The sequence below is a fragment of the Apteryx mantelli genome, chromosome 14, assembly GCF_036417845.1.
Source record: "Apteryx mantelli isolate bAptMan1 chromosome 14, bAptMan1.hap1, whole genome shotgun sequence".
NCBI classification, from domain to species: Eukaryota; Metazoa; Chordata; class Aves; order Apterygiformes; family Apterygidae; genus Apteryx; species Apteryx mantelli.
The window spans coordinates 19,201,929-19,216,475 of record NC_089991.1 but is presented as its reverse complement, the minus strand read 5'-3'; the positions used below and the strand labels follow the sequence as shown (position 1 = coordinate 19,216,475).

Sequence of the window (14,547 nt, the reverse complement as noted above, 5' to 3'; positions counted from 1 at the left end):
AATGTTATTCAGTGGCAAATCTTGCCATTTTGTTTGCAATTTTACATTTTAAAGAATCCAATTCCTTGAAGCTGACTAGACAGACAAAATACTTTTTGCCTTTCTGCATAGAAAATGCATCAGTAAACGTCATTAGATCAAGCATGCGCAACTCAGCTAGCTGAATGAGTAAGCTGACTGTTATACAGTCCTGGTTTGTGAAGATCTCTCTCACCAACCAGTGCCAATGTTTTTTTTGCAAGAATATATGGAGAGGGATTTTTAGAAAGCACTTACTACTAAGTTTGCAGGAGTTTTACTGCTATTTCAGGAATGCTAGCGTCACAAGCAATGACCTGTAAAACACCTGAGCTAGGCCGATACTGAGCTATTCTGGAAATCTCAGCCAAGATACCAGTGACAAATTTATTATTCTTTTAAGTCATGGCACATTGCACAGAAGACGTGGGCAACAACCACTACCACATTTTCACTGTGATTTTACTAAATCTTCCAAGTTGTATGAAGTTGTTTTGATTCTGGTTAGTGGAGGGCACCGAGACCCCTGTCAAAGACCTAGTTGTTTCTGAAGTGCTTTCAAGAAGTTGAGCTCTGTGCTAAAGAGTACGTATTATTAAGTAGGAGTGTGTATCCACAGCTATGAATTACTGCTCCAGTATTTTTCTAGGAAGCACTGAATTCTTTGCTGGTGCCTTAACTCATATGGTATGGCACTGTGCATTCCCTGGTGGATACCTCAAAATGAGTGAGATGAGAATGATGTGAATCTAACAGAAATGAAACATTTCAAAAAGCTATCACTTGGACTTGAACTTTCACTGCGGTTACTGTTATAAAATGATACTCATTTCCTCTCTTAAGCTGTTGAGTACTATATGCATTAATAAAATGCTGCCTCATTTACCCACTGCATTTCAACAGATAATTTTTTCTATTCAAAATGGTTTTAAAAACTTGATATCCTCCAGAGCGAAAAATACCACAATAAAAAGCCACAAGGAAATTGCACTGAAGTGTTTAGCATCCTGTTACAGTATCCATTTTTATGTGCACTGGCCAGGATGAAGATGATGACTACGAAAGCCCTGATGATGACCAGGAAAAGGAAGATGAGGCTGACTATGAATCACCAACAGAAGAACCTGAGGAAGCAGAACATGACAGTGATGGCTATGAGCCGCCTCCATCCAATAATGACGAAGCACACCACAATGTCATATTTCCTGCAAAGTCACTTGCAAACAACACAGATTATATAGGTAATTACCAAAAAGTAATTGTTATTAATAAACTACAAATGATGAATAAAAACTTGTTGTGGAAACAGACTGGACATTTAAAGTGGCTGATAACAAAACACAGTCAACAGTCCAGTTCATGAACAAGATTTAGTGACACAGATTTACTGCATGTTGGTGGCCTTGTGACTTCTGAAGTTCAATTTACTACTTCAGACAAGCTCTGTTGGTTTCAAAGTTTGTTCTTCTGTGACGTGTGCATTATATGGCCTTTCATTTGGAACCTGCACCAAGTAAAACACAAGTGCATACTGTATTAGCTTTCGTAGTTGTCCCTTGGACAGAGTGAACTGTCACAACAATAGCAAAAAAGCTCTAGTGAAAATCAGCTTTCTCTGCTTGTCATTTTTTATGTCTGATTCTTCAGTAGCCTGCAGCTGTGGAGTCAAACATACCTCACCACCAAAGAGACATACACGCCCTTATCTCCCAAGAGAACACCGATCATAAAGCAATTATCTATTATGAACTAAAACAATGTCCTAATGATGTATTAACTTAAGTATGCAGCTTACTACAAGGCCTCTCCTTCAAAAAGATCTAATGACAATAAAGTAACCAAATTGTTTGAATACTTGTTTAGTTTGTGATTTTTGTTTTCTTTAGACAGACCTTCAACAGCTAGATCATCAAATCAGCCTCCAGTACCACCCCAGCGACCTGGCCCGTCCCCTGTGCCAGCCCCACCTGGGGGAAGAGGTGCTCCTGTATGTTTTGTTCTTAATATTTCATCTATTTTCTTTACTAGTAGCTCCTAGGAGGTACAAGTGTAATATTATTTTTATTCAGATTGTGTATGTAGAGGAAGGAGAAGCTGTTTCAGCTGTCAAAATAGATGACTTCTGTTACAGGGTGGTCTTTTTTCAAAGAAGTATATTAAATTTCATGGGACAAATATGTTAAATTATTTCCATATTACTTTGCTCTTTTTTACACTAAAAATTTGTACCAACTTAAGAATGCCTCTTTCATTTAAATTATAGATTTTTAATAGATCCCTCTGTGTTTCTTTAGCGATATAGTTGGGGGGGAAAAAAAAGCTCAAGCTTTCAAAGCCCTAAATGACATGCACATTTTTTACTTTTTTATACTGTTAAAACTTTAAAACTGAAAGTTATTGTGCTGTTTACTGGCAATACAGAATCACTGTATGCCAGCACAGATGGACATGATACCTACCCATGTACACAAGTAAAGATAATTTTTAGGTGCAATAGCAGGACCTTCAGTCTGATTCAGTATAATTGGTTCTTACATTTAAAACATCCAGGTTTCTTAAAAGCGTCATGAGTTCTCAAGACAGCTTTCCTGTATTGCTGCTTTGTTACTTGGAACAAGAAAGAACATAGGAAGGCATTTCTCTGAAGAAATCTAGGCTTAGATGAAAACATCTTCACCATTTTTGCAGCAGCTAACCACACTTTCTTCTGTTTGACCCCAGATTTCCCAGTAAGAAAGAATAGCCCTTTCTCCATCAGTCAGCAGCCTTCATTAATACAGAATTAGTGCATATTTCTCAAGTTCAAATTTACATCCACTAATTTCAACATCAGATTTCAAAACTAATATCTGCTGCACTGAAGGGACAAAGATACAACAGCATTGAAGAAGCTCCTCTTTCTTTCCTTTCACATACCCATGCCCTTCCCAGGGTGAACATCCCACTAGAGTATTCCCTGCGAGACTAAAGGACAGAGCTAATTCTGCATCTGACCAGAAAAGTGTGTATGTGTAGGTCTTCCTGCTTTGTACAGAGACCTATTCTTTGTGCTTTATCAGACACAAAGATTGACAGCTGTGGTGTGGCACAATACTAAAATTAAAACAAAAAAATTAAGGCACACTTTAACCACATGTGAAATATTTGTTTTAGCTGCCACCCTTTCCTCCTCCATTAAGCAACAATGACTTGAACAGAGACAGAAATATCAAGCCTTCGAAACGTAAGTATAGCCGTTTTTGTTTTCTTAAAGCTTTTTCTCTGGGCTCTGTAGCGCTTTACTTTTGGCTACATCTCTTCAGTTCCACCTTCTTCTGCTATTTATTCATACATCCCACAGTTGTATTGGTTGTTATTCTGAGAAGTAACACCAGTTCAGGGTTATACAAAGCCTTATTGACCCATGCCAGTACATTATTTTTGCATAATTTTTGTGTTTAGCCGCAGCTCCTTCTATAGACAGAAGCACGAAACCCCCACTGGATCGTCCTGCTCCACTGTTTGAAAGAGAAAGTCCAGTATCAGGTCAGCATTTGCTTATGGCAATACCAACAGCTGCTTTTTTGCTCAAAATTATCAGTTTGAATATCATCCATGCACAAGAACAAGGCTCAGCCAAATGTGCCAAAATCCAATCACAAACAAAGTGATCTATCTGTTCAGGAAAGGCAATGTGAGCAATGCTTATAGAATGAGGGAAATTCTATCTGGAAGGCAGCAACCCTGAAAATGGCTCAGGACTAGTTGAAGAGAAAGAGATTACAAGAGCCTTGTACAAAGAGGTTTAATATAATCTTTAAGTGAATGAACAAAGGAATATTTAGTAAGTTAAAAGAAGAAATAATTACTTTTGCCTAGAGTTCACAAAAGTCTGTTTACAGTAATATACATAATTTGGTATCCACACTTAAAAGAATGCTGAGAACTGAAAAATAATAGAAATAGAAATGATATTTGTTTCAGCCCAGAAAACAACATTTTACAATGAATCTCAATAGACTACCCTATGATTTTTTGAAATATCTAAACTCTTTTATCTAGTATAGAATGGCATAAATGTATCCAGTAATTCAAAGTTGAAGGGTGGAAAATACGATTGTAAAACATGCCACTTTGAAAACTCTTTGATTAATCTTTCTGATGCTTTACTATGAGAAATGGCAAATTTTTCACCCCTTGTAAAGCCAAAATTGTTTTTCTGGCTTACATCTCAGGAGGCTGAATGCTTCAAACTGAAAAATTCACTTTCAGTGGTATTTAAAACTTGTTAGTTTCATGGAAAGTTTAATTAATTATCTTAAGCTTTATTTTTTTCTAAATATAAGCTTTTATTATTTTTAGGAAGGAAGCCAGGCTTTCCTGAAAAGGTATGAACTCCCCCCCCCCTTTTTTTTTTAAAACCTATTTTGATACATTTATGCATTCTCTTGACTTTTCCTTATTGCTTTACAGTCTCTGACTCCACAGCTAAGGTAAGAGTTTTCCTCCTGAATAGATACTCTCAATGCCAATATTACCCAGTTATTCCTATTAAGCAGCCTTTTACCTTTATTTCATCATCTTACTCCTGCTTTAGATCCCTGGGGGAACAGCTAGCAATGATGCCAAAACCTCCTGTCCCACCAAGTGATAGATATGAAAGAGGCAATCCATCTCCCTTAAGGAAGCAACACCCTGTAAAGTAAGTGTTTAAATTAGAGTTCATTTAATTGAAATTTAATGAAAATCTAAATTAACAAAAATATGGATGAGCAAAATAGAATAGTATTCTGCATTACAGCAGTGTCTGCAGAAATCAATGTGTTGTAAGTTTAAAAAGAAAGGGGGGGGGGCAGAAAAAGCTCTCTCTCCAGACATATCTCATACAAGCATCACGTAGGGCATGGCTCACTTCCAAGTTACACGAAGAGCTATACGACACACAGATTTTCAATGAGATCAAGTTCTTGCTTTAGGGAATATTCTTTCATGAATCCTATTGCCATTTTTTGTAGGATGTTAGAGAGAGAAATGTTTAATTTCCTACTATTGATTTTACTAGCCTGCAAAACTCAATGTTAACAGCAAACAGCATTCTCTAGCATAACTAGATAGTTCTCTAGATGACTTGTGGGCTGAACAATGATGTGACTGATTTTAAAACAAAATATAAGAAAGTAATTGAGACCTTCTAATCAGCCAAGATAATTTTTCAGAAAAAAGGCTAGAAGGCTCATCATGTGCTCCAGTAGTGTTGCTAAGTACCACAAATGAGTTTAAGACTTGAGGTCTAATGTTTCATCAGCATCAAAGCCTCTTTTAAGCTCCAATCTTATGATAAAGCCATCAGACATTTTACTTGTTCATAGGATCAAGATGCGCTAAAGGCTGGTGTGCAGTCTTAGATTATGGCTGAAAAATCTTTGATATTTTTATGAGGAGAAAAAAATTTCTTCTGCATTCATATGGGACTGTAAAACTTACCATAAACTCACATCTTCGTTGAAAATATTGCCTAATGAACACCAAGTGAATGAATAATATTCCATCTATGATTCATGTATTGTTTTCTCTGCTTCATTTTAGGCAGGGTTGGCCACCACAAAAAAAAATTGAGGTAAGTATATTTTTGAAAGCAAATATGTAAATGAATAGGTGCTACAACAAAATGAAGTATTTGCATAAACTAATAATTCTGGAAGAGGTAAACTAGTTTCTTTTACAGTTATAATGAATAGAGATAGATCTTTCATAGCACATTGTTTCTTTTTTAATCAGTTCCTCTAGATCAACCTCAATTTATTCCCCAATTACTTTATTTCAGATAATAGGGAGAATAAGGCCAGAATTTTTATGACACAGGAGAGGTGATTTTGTTTACATCAGGTTTTGTTTTTTTAGTTTAAGCTGACTTAAGGAATTCATTTTTAGATAACTCTGAGAACATACACTTAACTTAAGGAATGGGGAAAGGTTACATCTGCTGAGAGTTTCTAAATACTTTGGGTCAAACCCCAGTGGTAGACAGCTATCTCGCTGCTTATTTGTAAATAATGGCTGCACCTCATCACAAGAATTTTAAAAATTATTAGGTGTTTCATGAAGATAGAAACCCCAGCATTTTAGATGAAAGTGACAGTCTAGATCTTGCATACTCAAAATTCACCGACTCCTAGGTTTCAGCTCTGTAAAAAACAAATATTCCTAAGAACTGTGCTATAGTAAGCTGCTAATGTTTTTTTTTTCTTGCCTCCCCAGGAAGAAGAAGAGAGTAAGTGTTTCTGCAGTGACTTTTAAAACTTAAGTCTTTCTTTGTCTAAATACTTAAAAAAAAAAAAAAGCAAAAAAAACCCCACACATAGGTGCAGTATTCTTTCTTCAGAGACATTTTAAAAAGTCAGGTGATACCTTGCCAAGCTGTAGAAAGCTTACAAAATTCCTCCTGCAGATATATCTAACAAAGCCACAAAACAGAAAAAATCAATAGCTAATAGCATCTTCCAGTCAGCCAGTTACAACACAGCAGGAATTCTTATTTCGAAGCGCATTATATTGTAGAGAGTTGTGTTCTGTACACAACATCAAATAGCTAGGCATATAAACCTGGTGTCCTCCCAGTTTTCATCAAATATTCAGTCAAACCCTGCTTGTACTAGTCTTCTGTGTAATGGTATTCACTCTAAGGAAGAGAAGCAGAATTTGTTTCATGTAATAATAATATTTTTAAATTACTTCATGACCCTGGTTCCTAAAATAAAGTTCCTAATGTGACTTCATAACAAAAGCTGGACATTTGACCCACATCTCTGCAATTTATCACTGTCTCTAAGACTCCACAAAAAAGAGGGTGACTTAAACTGTGCAGAGTACAGTTAAACTCTTCCACTCTTACCAGTAGTTCAGGTTTGAAGACACTGCTAAAAGAAAATACATTTTACTTTTATGCTGTTGTTTATGATGATATGGGAGAAATCTCAAAAAGGAATGAAATCCAAGAAGGTAACCTCAAATCCACTATTTGGAAGCATTGTAAAAGAGAACACAAAAAAGAAAGCCACAACGGGCTGTACTGCAGTTAGGTATCTGAATTATAGCTTATCTAAAACAGAACTTAGAAAATGTAAATGTTGCTCAAGCCTGTTTTAGTTTATTTTTAATTTTATACTTAAGTTCTCAGTTGATCATATGAAGCTACATTCCATAACTAACATATCCAGGACTTTTAAAATAACAGCTTACTCAATTACATTTATCTAATTAAACTGCAATATGTTTCATAAGTTTTAAGTCTTCTTCTCTTCCTCTCCACAGTCGCACCCCAAAGACCAGTGCCACAGCTATCTTTGCCCCCATACAGCTCCAATACATTCCCTTCAAGATCTGTCAAGCCTCCACCTAAGCCAGGATCCAACAGTATGCCCGGTGCAGAAAGGTTTGTTTCAGCCACTGATGTGTCATTCATTTTGAATCTGACTCAGAATTAGTTTGTTATTTAGCAAATAATAGTATATATGAGGTTACAGGGTGCTCAGGGGAACACAGGATTTCTACTTTAGGAAGTCTGTTACTTTTAAAGCTAGATCCTTGCCCCCACTACACTTCAGGCTGATTTGTGTTGTTCCCATTATCAAGGGGAATCCTTAATATAACTGAAGCTCTGTATTCAGTGAAACAGATAATGTAAGTAAATTAGTCAGGCAACCCCGAAAAATGCACCTCAGTTTTATGTCAAGGAAGTATTTTAGGGTCTATATGGTATAATACTACCATTCTTAAGACATCACCTTCTCCCATCTTTTGTCTGAAGGCTCCATTAGAATGGCAAGTTCTTTTGGGAAGGGACCATCTTTTCCTTCAAATTTGTGCAGCATGTACATCAAAGAGGTCCTGATTTAGAGGAGTCTGCACAGCATAGAGGATTAAGTGCCAGAGCTGTGACTGACGATTGCCTCAGAACTTAGAAAAACACATACCTTAGTTGTCTACAGTTGACCATCTGAATGAATTTCACCCCCTTACTAAATTATCCTAATAATTCCTATTTAAAATTGTGAACTGTGTTTCAAATATGTATTTTTCTAGCATCAGCTTCCAAATATTAGATTGCTATGTCTTTGTTCACTACACTGAAGAGCCCTTAACTAAATTTTGATTCCTGATGTAATGTGCAACAGACTTAGTCTTTGATGAGTTAGAGTGGGCTCCCTGAGTCTACGGATAAGACAACTTTTCTAATCTCTGCATTTTTTAAATGGTTCTTTGATGAACCCCTCCCATTTACCAACATCCTCTGGAAGTGATGACACCCAAGTAGCAATAGCATTGCAGTAGCAATAGCAAGGTCATATGCAAATATGTAACTATCCCTATGATGAGCACTTCTGATTACATTCAAACACCATTTTCACATTTTGTTCTAGCATTTGAAGCTCACATTTGGTTTATTCTCTCCCATGAATCACAAGTCATGATAGGGTGCCCCTGTTCTGCAAGTATAATCAACATATTGATCCCAGAGCTTTTTGTACAGCTCATTTAAGCAAAGGAGAAATATGGAGAGAGGAGAAATTAGAGTTCTCAATTAGGTGAAGAAATTCTCAAAAAAAAAAAAAGAAAGATTTGAAGGTTGGGACTCTTCAGTTTGGGAAGCTCTGGGTTTGAGCTCTGAGATCAGGCCATAAAAGGAGATGGGATTGTAGATTTTCTAACAAAAAGGAGAAAAATGAAGCACAAAAGGACAAGTAAACCATGTACAGGCACATGGAAGTGTTATGATGCTGTAGGCATGAGCTCTGTGCCACTGCCAGCTCACAGTTGAACATTTATGATTAGAAGATGCATTTTCATCACCAGTATTAAAGAAGGCACACGAAAAGTGTGTATGTAAGTGGAACTCCGAGTGGAACTCAATCTGGCAAGCTGCTCCCTATGCTTTCTGCTTTAGGAGAATAATACAGCCAATCCCTGTGGGAAGGCAGCAAGCTTAAGTAGTTTCCTCTATTAATCCCGATACAGAAGTATTGGTGGCCCATTACTGATTCCCTCTACCTTATTCCCAGACACTAAGGTTGAAGTAAACTTAAAACTGGATCTATTTACCATGTAGATTTACAAAATCATTGGCCTGAAAAAGATCTAACACTCTGCAGAGCAGACACAAAGTCCAGATCAGTTCTTCAGAGTATAAATACCTTGTATAGCAACACTGTATTATTTATACTGACTACTGTTTTTTTCCATTTGTTTGTTTGTTTTTAAACAGTGCGAGCAGTCTGTCTTCAAGTGGCTCACTACCACCACGCTTCCAACTAGGTTTGTATCCCTTTTACGTATAAATCATAACTGAAGGTTGAAAGGCCATTTCAGTTCAGTTAATATAATCTTTTCTTCTGTGGATGCTTCTGGTTGGACTGTGAACAGAAAACTATCAAGAGTTACTGAAAGACATCTTGCTTAATTTGATTAACCTGAATTTAAGATGTTTTTCTCCCACGAAGTTTGGGCTTATTGTTTAGTTTAACTATTGCCAAAACCTCATTTGAGTGCCTTTTTCAATTTAGCTATGACTATTGAGAGCTGAGTAACACTACCTGCAAATCACTGAAGTATACTATTACTCTTGAAAAAGGGGAAAAGATTTCCCATGTGAAATTCAATGTCTTAGTTGCATATGTAGCTTATGATAATAGGTCAAAAATAAAGCAAGCTGAGAAATCTTTTTACTTTGCAAAGAGAAGTTTTGCATTTGGTCACAGCTGCCAATGTGTTACAGGGACAGTTTTTAGTTTCTACTTGCTAAGAAGGCAAGGAATGCAAAGAGACAATGTTTCTTGTAACTATTTTTAGAATAACTGGAGATGCTCTCAACTGAATAATTGAGGTACAGAAACTAAAAAGATGTAACCTCTATTTCAAATTCATATGATTTTAAGGTACCCTGAACCACAAGAGTTCAGTTAAAGTCCCTGTGCACCAAGGATGAATTTATGTAAGGAAACTCATTCTCACACAGTAGCCTAAACTTAATGTCAAATCAATTCAAACTTTCTCAGTATCAGACTGCCATAAATGGTTCATGCCTCTCAGAATCAAGATTCTATACTGTATACTAGTATCTGCTCCACAGATTAAATTATTTTCTGTTTTTAATTTTTTCCTACTTTTATTTTATAATTTTAAAGGCAACAATCACAGATCTCCTTCAAGAGGCAAAGCAGATGTAAGACTGCCATTGCCAGTTCCTAGCAGACAGACTGTTCACCCACCAAACACAGAGGAAGATGAGGTACAAAGATATCACAAGTATTAACCATAAATGCTACACACAGCAAATATTCTGATTTTGAGAGAGAACTTTTTCAAACGTGTTTTTCTAGTTAGTAGCCATTGTCAGGATGTTGGTATTTGCTTTTGGTTTCCTTTTCTACGTCAAACTTTAGTGCCTTATTTTCTCTTCACCAAGAAAAACAAAAAACAAAAACCCAGCAGAACAAAACAAAAGAAATGTTTGCTTGCTGGATTACTTGTTTTGCACACTTGCCTTCAAGCATTAAAAATTCACTTCTCCTTCCACAAAAAACTTGGTGAGTAAAGAATTCAGATGCTAAGTGTAATCCAGTTTCACATTTCTTTAAATAAGGCAAGTTTAGAAAAAAACACTCCCAGGGATGGCATGTATGGCTGCCTAAGGCTGGTATGCGCAAAGGAAGTCTGCATTATTGTCTCAGTGATAAAAAGAAAAAAAAAAAGAGAGAGTGAGAGAGAGAGAGAAACAAAGGCAAAGGGTGTCAGTACCCCAGGCAGACAAAAGGGAAAATTTCACTTGAAATTTAACTTCTACTGTTCTACTGAAGATAACTGGAAATATCAGTCTTCCTAGCTTTCTTGCAGATGTATTATAGCCAGACTTTCAGATTTACTCAAGTTATCAAATCACTTTAAAATCTCTTAGTGCCACCTAGCATACACTAATATATACTAATATGATCCTTGAAGTTCAGACCTTCAGAGTCCACACATAAACCTTCACATTCAAATTTCCCTCTACTTATTTGCATGTTGTTAACACCACAAGCTAATTTATTGACAGCTGACTTTCTCCTTTATCCTCTCCCGCAAAAAACACAGGACTCACTAAATGATGAATGGTACGTTGCTGATATTAGCCGACCGGAAGCAGAAGCCGCTCTTCGAAAAATAAACAAGGTATTTTAAATTGTTGGAGATGTTCAGCATCTCTTTAATGGCCTAGTCAAATGTCCATACAGCCATACAGGAAGAGTGAAGGTACATAACATACTAAGGTTTTAGGCTCAGTATAGATATGGAAAGTGGAATATTCATTTTGCATACCTTTATCCACCTAAAAGTTAGGCATCCAGCCTAAACCAAGCATGAAGGCTGTTGGTTTCTGTAGTCAAAGAGAACAAAATATGCACCTCCAGAGAACAGTTTCATCTCACCTACCTTTGTCACCAGTGGAGAATCTGTGTCAAAGACCTTAGACTAAAAATCCAAGTTTTGGACAGCTTGCATTAGATGAGATTAATCATACCCTTTTTTAGGCCATATTTACCAGCAAAATGAAGAACAGAAGTAACCCATTACTGTGGGAATACCAGTATCTCTCTTTGTTCCACTCATGGTTAATCTGTGACTCTTAACAGCCCATGCAATGAGCTGAAGTTTACATGTACAGCATTTCAACAACTTGTACTACAGAACAACCTATGAGACCACCACCTCAGCCGCCTTTAAGAAAGGGTGATTTAATGGAAGACTTGTAAAAACAACTTGAAATGAAGAAAAACAGTCTGTAGTGCTTATGGAGAGGGAACATCACTGCCTCTACCAAAATAACATAGACACAATCATTATCTTGGGCTGTCTGTATATATATCACATAGGAATCTTGAATGAATAGGCATGAAATTCCTTTCCAATCAAAGTAAAGCTAGTTTTGGCCTCTGATATCAAGATTTCACCACCTCCTTTAATGGAATCTCTCCTTCATACAAGACCCTTCCTTCCTTCCCTAAAATCTGCATTTTTATTGGATACAGAATGTTTTAAGTAGCAGTCTGAAAGATGCAGCATTTCAAAAATGACCTATACATTTTTCCTTATTAATAATACAGTTGATTTTACTAGGGAGAATGAAAAAAGCAGATTTATGAAAGAAAATATACCTAAAAGCATGAGTAGTTTACTTAAGATTCTTGTGCTAAACAAAACCACAAGTGTCTTTCATTTGTCATCTTTCATTTTTTTCATCTTTCAGGATGGAACTTTCTTGGTGAGAGACAGCTCAAGAAAAACTGCTACTCATCCATATGTACTGATGGTTTTATACAGAGATAAAGTATACAACATTCAGATTCGTTACCAGGAGCAAAATCACATATATTTATTAGGAACTGGCTTAAAAGGAAAAGAGGTACTACATGTTTTTTCATATTACTTCCTTTCTTCTTAAGCTATCTCCTGTCTCATTCTCAAAATGTCAGGCTACTTGACCTGACAGTTGTTTTACTCCAGCAGAATTCTACGTATTGTTTTAGAGCTGTTCCTGATGCAAATACAGTATGGTACTGCTGAGAGTAAAATCAGATTCAGCTGTTCACACTCAAGAAATGAAGGGACAGCCTTAGCATACAGCTATTAGAAATCAATGTAACTGGTTAGGGAATGTTCATTTACCACTAAGATACCAGATAAGGAAAATACACAGCTGAGATCAAATCTGTCAGCTCTACTGCTTTATCCCAGACTGCTGGCTTATCACTTCCACTAATACTACATTGGATTTATTAGTGTCAGACAGACTGGTCAGTACACGTACTATTGTTCTGATTGAGTTTGAATTTTCTGAACTTCTGAGTCAACTTTTTGGACTTTCAAGTGCAATCATCACGTCAAGCAGAACAACATTACATATTAAACAAGCCAAGTCTGCACAGATTAATTACATAGCACATCCACAGTAGGTTGAACACCTCCTGCACATACTAGATTAACAGTTATGGAGCTGCATATTATGGCAGGAATGAAAATGGCTGACCTAATGATATGTACTGGACTTTACAAGAGTGCAAAATATTTAGAGTTTAGAAAAACAGTTTGTTTAGGCTGCTGATTAATAATGATTCTGACATCGTCCCATTGCCTTCTCATTTTTCCATCCCACAGGATTTTTCTTCTGTAGCAGATATCATTGATTACTTCCAAAGAACACCTCTTCTTCTGATTGATGGAAAAGACAGGGGTTCAAGAAACCAGTGCATGTTGAAATATGCTGCAGGACATATTTAAATGAGAGCCTAATGAAGGTCATGTACAGGATCAAAGTCTGCTATAGCCTGTAAGCCTCAGGATATTTCCTTTTTCAGTGAACTCAAGTCATGAAGAAGCAATTAAAAATCCTTTTAAAATTAAGAAAAAAAGGACAACGCTCTTATTTTTAAAACATGCTTTAAATGCAATAAATCTGATCTTCCTACAATATATTTATTACTGTCCACTAATCATACACTGCATGAGAACTCCGCATGAGGAGAACTGTCTTCCAACATACGTATATCTTATTGAAACAATTTCCATGCTAAATTAGAGGACCCATGACATACATACCAATACAGGTCTTTTCTTTCTTAGGAAGAAAAATTGTTAGCTATTTTTCAGTTCTGAATTGCAATAGCAATTACATTATGTAAAGTGATATACAGTAGACCCAAATCTTGTCAAAGTTGAGCAGCAGACAAAGGCAACAAAAGCTTTATTTTTCACAGTCCAGTTCTCAGTAAATCCAGCAATAGACAATTCTATCAAAAGACTGGGACTCTGACCTGGCCCTAAAAACACCTAACTTTCAGTGATACAAAACCTCTGGATATTAAGCTGGCTGTCAAGATTTGTGTCTGTGTTATTCATCTATTAAACAGTCTCTGGTCACCCCTTTTTTTGGAAAAACAGACTATATAGAGATACCATCTTCTATCTGCCGTTTGTGAGTCACTGACAGCATATCCTATTCCTCAAAATGGAAGTATACATCTCCTAGGATCCTTCATCCTCACTCAGAAAGACGTTCTTCTTCCTTACCACAGGCTTTCCTTTAGCTGTCTCTTCCTCCCTAAATCAAGTAACTACTGTTTCACAGGAGACCTCACCCAGATCATCATCATGTGATTCTTTAACTGGCAGACCACACCCAAGTCTCTTAAAAAGCAGGCAGCTACAACCAGGATAAGCTGAGTTCCTCTTACAAAACTGCTTTCTGTTCTTACTGTATTTTGTCAAGAAAAACAATAACATTCTCAGTTCTAAAATGTAAGCTGCACCTAAAGACTACTGAAGAATTATTACATCAAGAATTTTTTCCCATTCCTCTGTAAGTGGGACGTATCCAATTGTTTACTTAGGTTTTTCTAATGACTTTTGTTTTCTGAGAAAGACCTTAGCTTGAGACATACCTTTGACTTTTTGTCACACTTCCTTTCCTTAAAGTTAGTTTGTGTGTGTATCACTTGAAACAGCTGAACCACAATTCAA

The 14,547-nt window shown here is 36.5% G+C and overlaps 1 protein-coding gene across 1 annotated transcript in view; it reads left to right on the top strand.

The window, feature by feature from the left end:
- Positions 1 to 13,459, top strand: part of LCP2 (lymphocyte cytosolic protein 2) — a 33,014-nt gene extending 19,555 nt beyond the window's left edge. Inside the window, exons 7-21 of the mRNA XM_067304939.1 lie at positions 1,061 to 1,259; positions 1,905 to 2,005; positions 3,172 to 3,241; positions 3,460 to 3,543; positions 4,360 to 4,385; positions 4,471 to 4,490; positions 4,595 to 4,699; positions 5,584 to 5,614; positions 6,256 to 6,268; positions 7,309 to 7,429; positions 9,260 to 9,309; positions 10,179 to 10,282; positions 11,125 to 11,202; positions 12,278 to 12,433; positions 13,186 to 13,459. Coding sequence (XP_067161040.1) covers positions 1,061 to 1,259; positions 1,905 to 2,005; positions 3,172 to 3,241; positions 3,460 to 3,543; positions 4,360 to 4,385; positions 4,471 to 4,490; positions 4,595 to 4,699; positions 5,584 to 5,614; positions 6,256 to 6,268; positions 7,309 to 7,429; positions 9,260 to 9,309; positions 10,179 to 10,282; positions 11,125 to 11,202; positions 12,278 to 12,433; positions 13,186 to 13,308 — 1,281 coding nt within the window. The 3' untranslated portion in view covers positions 13,309 to 13,459. The remainder of the gene's footprint in view (positions 1 to 1,060; positions 1,260 to 1,904; positions 2,006 to 3,171; positions 3,242 to 3,459; positions 3,544 to 4,359; positions 4,386 to 4,470; positions 4,491 to 4,594; positions 4,700 to 5,583; positions 5,615 to 6,255; positions 6,269 to 7,308; positions 7,430 to 9,259; positions 9,310 to 10,178; positions 10,283 to 11,124; positions 11,203 to 12,277; positions 12,434 to 13,185) is intronic.
- Positions 13,460 to 14,547: the final 1,088 nt, after the last annotated feature.